The 15705-nt window shown below is 34.4% G+C and overlaps 1 protein-coding gene and 1 long non-coding RNA gene across 2 annotated transcripts in view; both read left to right on the top strand.

Moving 5' to 3' along the window:
* LOC148952987 (uncharacterized) overlaps positions 1-4742 on the top strand; it is a 92623-nt gene extending 87881 nt beyond the window's left edge. Inside the window, exon 3 of the long non-coding RNA XR_016141619.1 lies at positions 4678-4742. This is a non-coding gene — a long non-coding RNA (uncharacterized LOC148952987). The remainder of the gene's footprint in view (positions 1-4677) is intronic.
* Positions 4743-5271: 529 nt separating this feature from the next.
* The window catches only part of LOC148952986 (uncharacterized), a 12505-nt gene continuing 2071 nt past the window's right edge, over positions 5272-15705 (top strand). The window contains exon 1 of the mRNA XM_089087844.1: positions 5272-5288. Coding sequence (XP_088943970.1) covers positions 5272-5288 — 17 coding nt within the window. The remainder of the gene's footprint in view (positions 5289-15705) is intronic.

Raw genomic sequence — 15705 nt, 5'->3', positions numbered from 1 at the left:
GGACCTCACAACACTGTTCAAATGGAACTTGTGTATTATAACGACCACAGAGTTTCATCCTCAAGTCCTCTTCTAAAATCATCTCTTAAAATGTCTCTAACTGTTTCACCGAAATAATTCCCTAAAATAATAATTTGTTCTGAAAAGATATAATAAAGCCTTAAAAAGTATTATAATGGGGGACTCAGGAGGCATCGGGGCGTCGGGGGTCCTTTGGGGGTCCAGAGAACCTTTGCTGTCCAGGGGCTTCCTTCAGGGTTGGGGTGGGGGGATCGGAGCACTTTGGGGTTGTGGTAAGGGACCTCACAACACCGTTCAAATGGAACTTGTGTATTATAACGACCACAGAGTTTCACCGAAATAATTCCCTAAAATAATAATTTGTTCTGAAAAGATATAATAAAGCCTTAAAAAGTATTATAATGGGGGACTCAGGAGGCATCGGGGCGCCGGGGGTCCTTTAGGGGTCCAGAGAACCTTTGCTGTCCGGGGGCTTCCTTCGGGGTTGGGGGGGGGGCATCGGAGCCCTTGGGGGTTGTGGTAAGGGACCTCACAACCCTCTTAAAATGTCTCTAACTGTTTCACCGAAATAATTCCCTAAAATAATAATTTGTTTTGAAAAGATATAATAAAGCCTTAAAAAGTATTATAATGGGGGACTCAGGAGGTATCGGGGCGCCGGGGGTCCTTTGGGGGTCCAGAGAACCTTTGCTGTCCGGGGGCTTCCTTCGGGGTTGGGGTGGGGGGATCGGAGCCCTTTGGGGTTGTGGTAAGCGACCTCACAACACCGTTCAAATGGAACTTGTGTATTATAACGACCACAGAGTTTCACCCTCAAGTCCTTTTCTAAAATCATCTCTTAAAATGTCTCTAACTGTTTCACCGAAATAATTGCCTAAAATAATATTTTGTTCTGAAAAGATATAATAAAGCCTTAAAAAGTATTATAATGGGGGACTCAGGAGGCATCGGGGCGCCGGGGATCCTTTGGGGGTCCAGAGAACCTTTGCTGTCCGGGGGCTTCCTTCGGGGTTGGGGTGGGGGGATCGGAGCCCTTTGGGGTTGTGGTAAGGGACCTCACAACACCGTTCAAATGGAACTTGTGTATTATAACGACCACAGAGTTTCACCCTCAAGTCCTTTTCTAAAATCATCTCTTAAAATGTCTCTAACTGTTTCACCGAAATAATTGCCTAAAATAATAATTTGTTCTGAAAAGATATAATAAAGCCTTAAAAAGTATTATAATGGGGGACTCAGGAGGCATCGGGGCGCCGGGGGTCCTTTGGGGGTCCAGAGAACCTTTGCTGTCCGGGGGCTTCCTTCGGGGTTGGGGTGGGGGTATCGGAGCCCTTTGGGGTTGTGGTAAGGGGACCTCACAACACTGTTCAAATGGAACTTGTGTATTATAACGACCACATAGTTTCATCCTCAAGTCCTCTTCTAAAATCATCTCTTAAAATGTCTCTAACTGTTTCACCGAAATAATTCCCTAAAATAATAATTTGTTCTGAAAAGATATAGTAAAGCCTTAAAAAGTATTATAATGGGGGACTCAGGAGGCCTTGGGGGTCGCCGGGGGTCCTTTGGGGGTCCAGAGAACCTTTGCTGTCCGGGGGCTTCCTTCGGAGTTGGGGTGGGGGATCGGAGCCCTTTGGGGTTGTGGTAAGGGACCTCACAACACCGTTCAAATGTCTCTAACTGTTTCACCGAAATAATTCCCTAAAATAATAATTTGTTCTGAAAAGATATAATAAAGCCTTAAACAGTATTATAATGGAGGCTCAGGAGTCTTTGGGGCGCCGGATGGTCACACAAAATCAGAAAAAAATGTTCAATGTTCCTTTAGTACCTACGCAATTAGATTAAAAATGAAGATATTTATGCAGAGTTTCAAGTAGCTATGGCTAAGTTTGCTAAAAGACCAGATATTTTCTTGCGAAAACACACAAAATCAGAAAAAATAACTGAACCCCCCATGTAACTGAACCCCTGTATAACCGAAACCCCGTCCAACTGAACCCCCCATGTAACTGAACCCCATTTAACTAATCCCCGTGTAACTGAATCCGCATGTAACTGAACCCTCGTGCAACTCAACTCCCTCAAAACACTTTTCAGCCATTTCTTGTTAATTTTTTTATTTCTAAACTATTTAAAATTGACAACACTGTGCAAATCATCACTTGTGTATTATACAGTACACATTCATTCCATCTCCTCCAAAACACTTTTCAGTCATTTCTTGTTAAAATTATCCAATCACTAATTACCTCTTTTTTTCTCCACCTTCAAATGTTCCTTTAGTACCTACGCAATTAGATCACCCAGTTAACACTAAGATGTAAATTGAGTAAGCCTATCGCAATAACGACGGTTTTTTTTTTTAATTGAGTACATTATAGCTTGGCAAGTTTTTTTTTAGAAAACCGACCAATCAAGTTATTATATTGGACTAACCACCAACTTTCTCTAATCGACTGACACACAAAAAATCGATGTCATAATAAAAAAACATGTCTGCCAAGCCATGTAGAGCTCATTGTAATAGGCAAATGACCCTGGTAAGGCATATTACGCAATCACGGGCAGTGCTAATTGGGCGGTTACTACTTATATGCAGCAATGTTTCAAGAACGACAAAGGATATTAAGTTGAAAGTTTAAGGGTTACTATTATTATTACTTCTGCTCTTACTGTTGAACTAAATCAAAAGGGTGTAAGTGCATCCAGGTTATCAAAATAGCTAATATACAGTATCTTAGGAACAGAATGGAGTGTTAAGTATCATTTTTCAGGGGAAGTTGAGAAAGATGTGTATCCGGATCGCCAAAATAGCGTGTATTATTAAAACTCGTTGAAAATATTTGTCCAACACATGAATAGTGAGCTAAAATCTGGATGGCTATAGAGAAAAACCAAAAATATTAAAAAAAAAATATTTTCTTAGCCAATGAAAAAGATTATGTCAATGAAAAACGGACAGAAATTAATTAAAAATAAAACTTCCCACGAAAGAAGTTTTTTCAAAGAAAAGTAAAGAGCTACATAAACCAAAGATGAGTTGAGATAAATTGAAATAATTTTTCCAACGTAAAACTACCAAAATACAATCAATAAATAAATAAAACCCAAAATGAACAGAAATTACAATACATAACCGAGTTGAACTAAGAACGAGCAGATATTAAGAGAAGAAGGACTGACGCCCCCCCCCCCGTGCCTTCTACAGACTAGAACATAATTTGTACTTTAGTGAAAACAAAATAAATTTTAAATGTTTTCCCTTTTTTAAATTGAATAAATCAAAAATTATTAAGACTTTCAGAAATGAATATCAACATATTTATTCAACTACCAATCATTATTATTTTACTATTTTTTTTAATAATCTTGGATATTACTATGCTTTTTTTTGGATATTATGAGAAATAAAAACGCATAGCTTGGAAAATAAGGATTGTTGTCAGTGAAATGCAAACTATCTTCTGGTCTTTAAAAGGCACGGGGGCCGTCAGCCCTATTCCTCTTAGTTTCTGTTCGTTTTCAGTTTGACTCAATTATTTATTGGAATTTCTGTATGTTTTGGCTTTTATTTATTTTATTGATTTTGATTTATGGTTAATTTTACACTTGAAAAATTATTTACCATTCCGTCTTTTGCTAGTCCCTCCCTCACCCCCAGGACATCCCATCAAAATTTTGAAGTAGATAATTTGTTCAGAATAGTCGATAGGTTCGACAAATATTCCTTTGGGATGACGTGAGCCCTCACAGGCATTGGGACAAGTGCTTTGAATAATGCAAGTTGCCCTTTTTTACTCATAGATTTGATTATGGAAAGGGGGGGGGGGTGTCATCCTGGGCGTCCGATTAGCTCGAGACATTCAGAAGCCGTTCCCTCGGCCAGGAAAATCATATAGTTTTTTTGGAGTTGGGGTGTTCGGGGGTCCTGAAATGAGCCAAAAAACTTTTTGGTCCCGATAAGTTGTATTTCTAGTGAGTTCTTATGAATCTTTGCAATGGGAAGATTCCCAAAAGTACAGAAGAATATACTCTGGAATCGATATGCCAACCGAAATAAATTGAAATGGAGTCGAATAAATCAACTTGAATAAATAGATGGAATACAAGCTTTCAGGCACTGCTAGAGAAAGGAAGGAAGGAAGGTGGGGTAAGAGAAATTGAGTTTTTTTTGGGGAGGGGGGGAATAAGGGCCGAAAGAATTACAGACAAAAATAATGCTTTTGCATTTTGCATTATAAGCCCCTGTAATACTTGTATTTTATGCATGACTAATTTGCGAGATAAATCAAAAGAAACTATGTTCTGTCAGGTTGTCAAAATGGTGTATCTGCAATATTCTAGTAACGGCTTAGGGAATTGGGGAATGTTGAGGTAGAAGGGAGCAAATAGATGTTGAACTACGACTCGTGGGAAAGGGTAGAGCTAAATCTAAAGACACTGTGTGCATCTAGGCTATCAAAATCTCCTACTGCAATATTTCGGGAAAAGAAATGGGCCTTTGAAATGAGTGTATCCAGGTCATCGAAAGATCGTCTTCAAAAGGTAAAGAACCCTTTAAGTTTGTACCATATTGGCTTTTGAGAAGGAACTTTATATGTTCAATTGAAGTTTTTTTCTTCTTTCGAATATTATTCAGCTTTCATTTGGCAGGTATCGATTCCAACCCTGGATTCCATCTAAAAAGCGTCATTTTTCTGCGGCCTCAAGGCTTGCCGGATAGCTTTTTCATTGCTAATTATGTCAATTCAGGAGTGAAAACCTATCATTAAAACAATTAACAGGTATATGGTCTTGTTCGGTAGTGCGTGAGTATTCGGTTTTGCTATGACGTCGATTAGTCCATTGTCTTTTTGATTGATTGATCAATGTACTTTTTTTTCTTCTTCTTAGCTTCTCTTTATAGCCTATTGAAATCTTATTTGTTTTTGGATTAGTTCCCAGAATAGGCTGTTTCTTGTGTCATTTTCGTAAGCAGTCTCCTATGATTTTTGGCACGAGCGTGATACTGACATTTGTGTGTCGAATGTAATTTGATTTGGGAAAAACTTCGTTTTGATTTCCGCTCTCTATCTCTCTATCAAGTTCTATGGAACCACCTCTGAAGTTGAATTATATGACAAAGGAATCTAGATAGCACTAACTTCAAGAATTTTTTTTTTTTTTTTTTTTTTTTTTTTATGGTGAATGACTAAATGTCTTTTTAAAATTCTAGTTTAAAGACCTTTTGATCTCTTAGAGAGTAGTATGAATCAAACTTTCAGGTATGTAAAATAGATTGAAAACCTACAATTAAAGGAATTTTTTGTCAGAATACAGATAGTTTATGTCGTACTTGTACACCTGTTATGTATGCAATCTATAAGCCCTAGAAATCAGAAAAGCGTAGACATAGTTGTTTGGCAATACTTTCCTAGATTCATTCCTGAAAGTTTCACTCAACTAATTCAACTATTTTTCAAGATAACATGAAGCCCCTAAACTAGAATTTTACCGATGGTTTAATACCATTTTATACCCTTCCCTTGGTAAATGGTAAATTTTACAGTTTTTTTTTTTTTTTTTTGGTAAACAGGTGACTGTTAAGACACTTTGAACAAAAAGGGGCTAGCGACAGAGGACTTTTTGAGGTTCAAGTCTACGCTCCCTCCACCAAGCAACAGTCTTGGTTTTATGCTACTTTTGAAGCCAAATGATGGGGAAAAAACATAGGAAGAATAAATAATTGGCATTTCCAGATAGAGATGCTCTTTTGGAGACAGATCGGGGGCCATAAACTTCTCATTTGCTTTAAGAAATGAAAAGCTTCGCGATATCAAGCCATCATCTACCCCTTGCCCACTTATATTTCTTAGAATGGTTCCTCTGAAATAAATTTTTCTTATTTCTTTCTTGGTAAATTGTTTTGCTCTCTCCTCCAAAATCATTCGCCAATGTCTCAGAGATTCCGTTTGCTGTCCTTCATTTTTGAGAAAACAACATAGTTTACTCTAAAATTGCTTTCAGTGGATAGAAGATATTGATTGATTTTTCAAAAACATGCCAAACTGTTTTTCTTTTAAGAAAGTAAATAGAAAGGGCTCTAGTGTTAAAGCCATTAATCATTTAAGGGACGCATAGACAAGCTATACTTGGTCTGTGGAAATTCTAATATATGTTTCTGCTTTCTCTCTTGTCAGAAAGAGATTTTTGGTAGAGCCACACTTTCTATTAGTAATTAGGCATATAATTAACGAGTTAATTAAAAGAAAACATGGAGTAAGAGATAATTTTAAATAAATGAATAGGAAATAATCGTTTCACCAATCTTGCTGGAACTCCATACAGTTTATTTAAAAAAAAAAAAACCTTAAATGAAAAAAGAGAAACTGGAAATTTGGATATTTAACCTTATTTATTAAAAATTAAAAGCTGGTTCGTATCCAAGGAGTAACTGCACATTTTTACCCTTTCCCTCATAGTTATAAAAAAAAACAGAACTGTCAGCAAAAGCTGCGCTATTATAACCAAATATACATAACAATAATGTTTGTTTAGCCTTTCAGGGACAGGGGAGCTCATCTACTTGAAAGTGAATGTCATGATACAGTCTAGTTGCAATACAAAGAGTGAGGATGGAGGAAAATACTCCCCAGGAGGTATCTGGTACATACAGTGAAATAATTTTCTGGCAAAGATATTTGAAACTATGAATAGCAGTCTATTCTGTTCTAAAAAGACTTTCTTCTTACGACGTGTGCTCCTAATCTTAGAAGAAACCTTTTGACCTACACACGGTTATGATAGTATACCTTTGCGGGCATTTCTACGAAAACAGAAATCAAACTTACGATCATTTGCAAATATCAAACATATTAGTTGACTGACACAACTTTTTGGAACGACACTATTTGAAAGACGCTGCACCTACACATAGGAAGAATAGAGTAAGTTACTCTCCCAAAAGTGCTCATGGAGCACCTTTGCAGAATTTCGAGAAGACGCGTTTAAATAAGGGCCCGACCGATATGGATCTTTTGGGCCCGATACCAATTTACCGGTATCGTACCGATATTATACCGATATAACTTGCCGATAAATTTCACTCTGGAAAAAAAACGTCACCTAAAGTTTAAACCCTGCATTCTCTGCCCAATCTCACATGTTTCTCCCTGGTCCATTACACGTCTAAAACAGCCTCAATAGTTCATTGTGGATTTCGAATAACGTAAAAAAGATTAATTTGGAAAATATTTAGAAACACAATTAAACCGAATAAAGTTCTATTCTGGACAATGCTTAATAAGGCCAGTCCAACTGGCGCAAATTCTAATGCAGAAAGCACAATTTTTCGGCATTTTCTCCTTTCAGAGACCTTCGTTTGTCATCATATTTGTTCCCAACTGTGCGGAAAACTCTTTCACTTGGGATAGAAGAGGGTGGAGAGCAGAGATACTTCCGAGCAAGTTATGCCAGTCTTTTGAAACGACTGCTGTTATTTTTCCACCACTATAACGGACGTCTTTTTTTTCTGTCAATGACAGCCTCACTCATCTATCTTTCCAGTTTGCTGATCAATATTATCTGCTGACTCTTCTTCCTGACAGCTTGCAAGCATGTTATCAAGAGGCAGTTAATCAAACTTCCTGTGCCTACTCTCCTTCGTTTTGAGTTTTCCTCCTCTTCTGTTGCAGTGCCAGTAGAAGGGGGTCTTATACTCGTGACAGCACACCAAATATGGGCATAGAATACTGTCAGTACACCAAATATGGGCATAGAATACTGACAGCACACCAAATAAGGGCATAGAGTCATTAGGGAGAACACGTGGTTAATGGGGTCAATGACCTCTTTTTCCAAGGTCGATTTATTTGATGTTTCTATGTGTAATAGCTCCGGGACGAAGGTTGCACATGCGCATTGAATTCTAACGGGAGCAATGTTATTGATTGCGTAATCGAGGGGGAAGTGAATTTCCGAGAACTTGATTGCGTAATCGAAGGGGAAATGGATTTCCGAGAACTTGATTGCGTAATCAAAGTGTGTCAACAACAACAACATCGACCTTGACATTCGCTGAGAGCGTGCACTTACAACAACATCGACCTTGGAACCCCTGTGCAGTCGACCTCAATTCACCTATCGTGAATCAATAATTCCCCTTAGAAACAACAAATTAATTTCCCCTTCTTGACAGATCAATCAATCAATGACATCATCTGTCAGACTTTAAAAATTTCCGCCTAGAAACATTTCTCCAGGAATAGATCCATATCATTAATGTCTTTGCCTCGGGAACAACTCTTTTGGTCGAACTCCAAAGGATATTAATAACCACCGGCCATGGAAACAATTAGGCAAGAAACATCTTAGCGATGAATTGTTTTAGCGCGCGAGAAGGTTTCCTATTAATTTGAAATGCGTTAGCACAGAGATGCCAATAACAAAGGAACACGCTGAATTTACGTTTAGTGATTATTTGGGCGAAACCGTTTTAGACAGGTTATGGAACTATTTCGGCGAAACAGATAGAGACATTTTAAAAGAAGATTTTTGAAGAGATTTTGGAGGAGGTTTTGAGTGTGGTCGTTATAATACACAAGTTTCATTTGAACAGTGTTGTGAGGTCCTCTAACCCAACCCCAAAGGGTTCCGATCCTCCTACCCCAACCCCGAAGGAAGCCCCCGGTCCTCAAAGCCCCCCAAGCTCCCAAAAGGCCACCGGCGCCCCCAAAGGCCCACCCAGACCCCCAAAGGCCATCCCCAGGCCCCACCGGTCATGCAGGCCTCAACATGGCCCCCCCGAACCCTACCGACCAACCCAGGTGCCCCCCGGGACTAAAATGATCCTACCAGATATAAAGCGCTCTACCCGTAACCCCGTTGGCAACCCGGCCCTCCACCGGCCCCCAACTGCCCCAAATGCCAATAAATGGGAGTACCAGTTACCACGGTGTAAAACCGGGCAACTGCTACCCCACAGTCCCAACACTGGTACCTCGGTGTCATCAAGAGCCCCCCCCACCCCCAAAAGCCAAATATGAACCCCCAAGACCCAACCCCGCCGTGGTTGGGTGTGGTTTAATTTGCCACAGTAACTTTTCGTTATTTTTAAAAGTTCATTATGAATTTCTTTCGTTGAAATGAAATAGTTTGACTATTTAAGTAGATTTAGGTTTTGTTTTAAATTTCAACAGTTAAATTTTATTGATTTTTCAATGTTTATTTGAATTTCGTTAATTTAAATGCAAGAGTTGGAATATTTCAGTAGTGTTTGGTCGTGGTTTACCTTGTCAAAGTTACATTTTCATGATTTTTCAAAGTACATATTAATTTCTTTCGTTGAAATGCAAGAGTTGGAATATTTAAGTAGCGTTATGTTGTGGTTTAACTTGTAAAAGTTAAATTTTCTTGATTTTTCAAAGTTCATTTTGAATTTACTTTGGTGAAATGCAAGAGTTGGAATATTTCAGTAGTGTTTGGTTTTGGTTTACCTTATCACAGTTAAATTTTCCTGATTTTTCAAAGTTCCTTTGAATTTCTTTATTTTAAATGCAAGAGTTGGAATATTTCAGTTGTGTTTGGTTGTTGTTTACGTTGTCAAATTTAAATTTTAATGATTTTTAAATGTTCATTTTTAATTTATTTCATTGTTATGCTAGAGTTGGACTATTTGAGTAGTGTTTGGTCTTGGTTTACCTTGTCACAGTTACATTTTCTTTATTTTTCAAAGGTGATTTTGAATTTCTTTCGTTTAAATTAAAGATTTGTAATATTTAAGTAGTGTTAGGTTGTGGTTTACCTTGTCACAGTTACATTTTCATGATTTTTCAAAGTTAATTTTGAATTTCTTTCGTTGAAATGCAAGAGTTGGAATATTTCAGCAGTGTTTGGTTGTGGTTTACCTTGTCACAGGTACATTTTCTTGATTTTTCAAAGTTCATTTTGAATTTCTTTCGTTGAAATGCAAGAGTTGGAATATTTCAGTAGTGTTTGGTCGTGGTTTACCTTGTCACAGTTACATTTTCTTGATTTTTCATAGTTCATTTTGAATTTCTTTTGTTGAAATGCAAGAGTTGGACTATTTCAGTAGAGTTAGGTTGTGGATTAACTAGTCACAGTTACATGTTCTTGATTTTTCATATTTCATTTTGAATTTCTTTAGTTGAAATGCAAGAGTTGGAATATTTCAGTAGTGTTTGGTTGTGGTTTACCTTGTCACAGTTACATTTTATGGATTTTTAAAAGTTCATTTTGATTTTCTTTAGTTGAAAAGCAAGAGTTGGACTATTTCAGTAGTGTTTGGCTGTGGTTTACCTTGTCACAGTTACATTTTCTTGATTTTTCAAAGTTCATTTGAATTTCTTTCATTGAAATGCAAGAGTTGGAATATTTCAGAAGTGTTTGGTTGTGGTTTACCTTGTCACAGTTAAATTTTCTTGATTTCTCAAAGTTCATTTCGAATTTATTTCATTGAAATGAAATGGTTTGAATATTTCAGTAGTTCTTGATAGTGGTTTAAAATTTCAAAGTTAAATTTTATTGTTTTTTAAAAGTTCATTTTGAATTTATTTCTTTGAAATGAAAGAGTTTGACTATTTCAGTAGTGTTTGGTTGTGGTTTACCTTGTCACAGTTACTTTTTCATGATTTTTCAAAGATCATTTTGAATTTCTTTCTTTGAAAAGAAAGAGTTGAAATATTTAAGTAGTGTTTGATTTTGGTTTACCTTTTCACAGTTACATTTTCTTTATTTTTCAAATTAAAATTGAATTTATTTAGTTTAAATGCTAGAGTTTGAATATTTAATTAGTGTTTGGTTATTGTTTACCTTGTCACAGTTACATTTTATTGATTTTTAAAATTTCATTTCGAATTTCTTTCTTTGAAGTGCAAGAGTTGGACTATTTCAGTGGTGTTTGGTTATGGTTTACCTTGTCACAGTTACATTTTACTGATTTTTCAAAGTTCATTTTGAATTTCTTTCGTTGAAGTGCAAGAGTTGGAATATTTCAGTAGTGTTTGGTCGTGGTTTACATTGTCAAAGATACATTTTCATGATTTTTCAAAGCTCATTTTGAATTTATGTACTTGAAATTCAAGAATTGGAATATTTCAGTAGAGTTTGGTTTTGGTTTACCGTGTCAGAGTTGCATTTTCTTGATTTTTCAAAGTTCATTTTGATTATCTTCGTTGAGTAGCAAGATTTGGACTATTTAAGTTGATTGTTTTTATTGTTTAAATTGTAACTTGTAAATTTTATTTAATTATAAATGTTAATTTTGAATTTATTTATTAGAAGTGCAAGAGATTGAATATTTAAGTAGTGTATGGTAATGGTTTACCTTGTCACAGTTACATTTTCTTGATTTTTCAAAGTTCATTTTGAATTTCTTTCATTGAAATGCAAGAGTTGGAATATTTCAGTAGCGTTTGGTTGTGGTTTACATTGTCACAGTAATTTTCCTGATTTTTCAAAGTTCATTTTGAATTTCTTCTGTTGAAATGCAAGAGGTGGAATATTTCAGTAGTGTTTGGATGTGGTTTACCTTGTCAAAGTAACATTTTCTTGATTTTTCAAAGTTCATTTTGAATTTTCTTTCGTTGAAATGCAAGAGTTGGAATATTTCACTAGTGTTTGGTCGTGGTTTACCTTGTCACAGTTAAATTTTCTTTATTTTTCAAAGTTCATTTTGAATTTCTTTCGTTGAAATACAAGAGTTGGACTATTTCAGTGGTGTTTGCTTGTTGTTTACATTGTCACAGTTACATTTTCCTGATTTTTAAAAGCTCATTTCTAATTTATTTCGTTGAAATGCAAGAGTTGGAATATTTCAGTAGTGTTTTCTTGTTTTTTACATTGTCAAATTTGAATTTTCTTGATTCTATATCTTTCATTTGATTGGCTCTCATGGTGAAACAATTTATGGTAATGGCCAGTGTCGTTTGAGCATGGTTTACCTCGTCGCTGTGACAATTTCTTGATTTTCATAGTTCATTTTGAATTTCTTTCCCATTATTGCAAGAGATGTTCAATTTCGGTTTCGTTTGGTTCTGGTTATCATTAAAAGTGTTACAGTATATTGATTTTTAACAGTTAATTTTGATTTTCTATCCTTGAAATGCAAGAGTTAGAATATTTCAGTAGTGTATGATTGTGGTTTACCTTGTCACAGTTACATTTTCTTGATTTTTCGAAGTTCATTTTGAATTTCATTCGTTGAAATGCAAGAGTTGGACTATTTCAAAAGCGTTTGCTCATGAGTTACCTTGTCAAAGTTACATTTTCTTGACTTTTCAAAGTTCATCTTGAATTTCTTTCGTTGAAATGCTAGAGTTGGCATATTTCACTCGTGTTTGATTGTGGTTGACCTTGTCACAGTTACAATTTCTTGATTTTTCAAAAGTTCATTTTGAATTTTTGTCTTTTCAAAGCAGTATGTGGACTAGGACACTTACGTGCTGGCAGTGAGTACATCGTCACACTGAAATGCTAATTATAATCAAATGCAAATTTTGATTATCCTATAATGAATAGTAATATTTGTTCTATTTCTATCGTAGTTGGGTAATTGTCAAAGTGAAAAACATAATTATTAAATATTTTTCTATGCTCATTTGAATTTATGTATTTGTAATGCAAGAGTTGGAATATTTCAGTAGTGTTTGCTTTCGGTTTACCTTCTCACACTTACATTTTCTTGATTTTTAAAATTTCATTTTGAATTTATTTCGTTGTAGTGTAAGAGTTGGACTAATTTAGTAGTGTTTAGTTATGGTTTAAATTATAACAGTTATATTTTCATGATTTTTCAAAGTCTTCATTTTGAATTTCTTTCGTTGAAATAGCAAGAGGTGGAATATGTCAGTAGTGTTTGCTTATGGTTTACCTTGTCACAGGTGCATTCTCTTGATTTTACAATGTACATTTGAATTTCTTTCATTGAAATTCAAGAGATGGAATATTTCAGTAGTGTTTGCGTATGGTTTACCTTGTCACGGTTGCATTCTCTTTATTTTTCAAAGTTCATTTGAATTTATGTAGTTGAAATGCAAGAGTTTGACTATTTCAGTAGTATTTGGTTCTGGTTTAAATTGTCACAGTTAGATTTTCTTGATTTTTAAAATTTAATTTAGAATTTATTTAGTTGAAATGCTAGAGTTGGAATATTTCAGTGGTGTTTGTTTATGGTTAACCTTATTATATTTACATTTTCTTGATTTTCAAATTCATTTTGAATTTTTTTCATTGACATGCATGAGTTGGACTATTTCACTCGAGTTTGGTTTTGGTTTACCTTGCCAAATTTACACACATGTACACACAGGTGCTTATCATGAGTGCTCATGATAAGTTAACCTAACCTTTTCCGGTGAGTATGGTTAGGTTAGACTAGATTAAGTTAGTCTAGATTAGGTTAGGTTAGGTTAGCCCATGTACGATTCACTTAGGTTAGCTTAGGTTAGGTGAGAGACAGGCAAAAAGTTAGGTGTATGATTAGGTTAGGTTAGGTTAGATTAAGATAGGTTAGGTTAAGTTAGGTTAGGATAGGTTAGCCTACGTACGCGCGTGTACGTAGGCTCACCTATCCTAACCTAACTTAACCTAACCTAACTTAATCTAACCTAACCTAACCTAATCATACACCTAACTTTTTGCCTGTCTCTCACCTAACCTAAGCTAACCTAAGTGAAGCGTACATGGATAACCTAACCTAACCTAATCTACCCTAACTTAATCTAGTCTAACCTAACCATACTCACCGGAAAAGGTTAGGTTAACTTATCATGAGCACTCATGATATGCACATGTGTTTACATGTGTATACATGTGTGTAAATGTGTAAAGGTAGCCCAGAACCAAACTCTATTGAAATATTTCAACTCATGCATTTCAATGAAAAAAATTCAAAATGAATTTGAAAATCAAGAAAATGTAACTGTGATAAGGTGAACCATAAACAAAGATCACTGAAATATTACAACTCTTGCATTTCAATGAAAGAAATTATAAATGAACTTTTAAAAATAATTAAAATCTATATGTTACAAGTTAAACCATAACCAAATACAACAGAAAAATTCCAACTCATGAATTAAAAATAAATAAATTAAAATGAACTTTTAAAAATCAATAAAATGAAACTGTGAAAAGGTAAACCAAAAGCAAACACCACTGAAATATTCCAATTCTTGCATTTCAACTAAAGAAATTCAAATGAACTTTGTAAAATAAAGATAATTCAAATGTGGAAAGGTAAACCATAACCAAACACTTCTGACATAGTCCAACTCTTGCTTTTAAACGAAAGAAATTCAAAATAATCTTTGAAAAATCAAGAAAATGTAACTGTGAAAATGTAAGCAAAAACAAAAAAAAACTGAAATAGTACAACTATTGAATTACAACTAAATACATTCTAAATAAAATTTTAAAAATCAAGAAAATGTAACTGTGAAACGTTAAATCGCAAGCAAACACAAATGAAATATTCCAACTCTAGCATTACAACTATATAAATTAAAAATGAGATTTGAAAAATAAATATAATGAAACTGTGACAATTTAAAACACTAGCAAACACTACTTAAATGTTCCAACTCTTTCTTTTCAATTAAAGAAATTCAAAATGATCTTTGAAAAATAACGAAAATGTAACTGTTATAAGGTAAACAATAACAAAAAACTACTGAAATATTCAAAATCTTGCATTTCAAATGAAATAAATTCAAATTAACATTGAAAAAAAATGAAAATTTAACTGTGACACGGTAAACCACTAAGAAACACTACTGAAATATTCCAAATCCTGCATTTCAATGAAAGGAATAAAACATTATCTTTTAAAAATCAAGAAACTTTTACTGTTTCAAGTTATACCCCAACAAAAAAATAATGAAATGTTCAACCACTTGAATTAAAATTAAATAAATTCAAATGAACATTGAAAAATATATAAAATGTAACTCTGAAAATGTAAACCAACAGCAAAAGCTACTGAAATAGTCCAACTCTTGCTTTTCAAAGAAAGAAATTCAAAATGAACTTTTAAAAAACAAGAAAATTGAACATTGACACTATAAACCACAACCAAACACTACTCAAATATTTCAACTCGAGCATTTCAACTATATAAATTCAAAATGAACTTTGAAAAATCAATAAAATTTAACTGTTAAATTTTAAACCACAAAATAACTATACTTAAATATTCCAGCTCTTGCATTTAAACTAAATAAATTCAAATTAACTTTTAAAAATCAAGAAAATGTATCTGTGAATAGTTAAACAATAAGAACAATCTAATTAATTATTCAAACTATTGCTTTTCAACGAAAGAATTTCCAAATTAACTTTTATAAATAAAGAAAATGTAACTGACAAGGTAAACCACAACCTAACACTGCTGAAATATTCCAACCCTATCATTTCAAATAATTAAATTCAAATGAAATATTTAAAATAAAGAAAATTTAAATGTTACAAGTTAAAAAATAATCAAACACTAAAGAAATATTCAAACTATTGCTTTTAAACTAAATAAATTAAAAAATTAACTTTGAAAAATAAGGAAATTGTAAATTTGACAAGGTAAACCACACACAAACACTCGTAAAATATAACAACTCTTGCATTTCAAAGAAAGAAATTCAAAATGAACTTTGAAAAATCAAGAAAATGTAACTTTGACAAGGTAAACCA

This window comes from Artemia sp. Qi Xiang Cuo, chromosome 4, assembly GCF_049724085.1.
Source record: "Artemia sp. Qi Xiang Cuo chromosome 4, ASM4972408v1, whole genome shotgun sequence".
In the NCBI taxonomy this organism is placed as follows: domain Eukaryota; kingdom Metazoa; phylum Arthropoda; class Branchiopoda; order Anostraca; family Artemiidae; genus Artemia; species Artemia sp. Qi Xiang Cuo.
The sequence above is the reverse complement of the archived record's forward strand: the minus strand, read 5'-3'. Positions and strand labels throughout refer to the sequence as shown.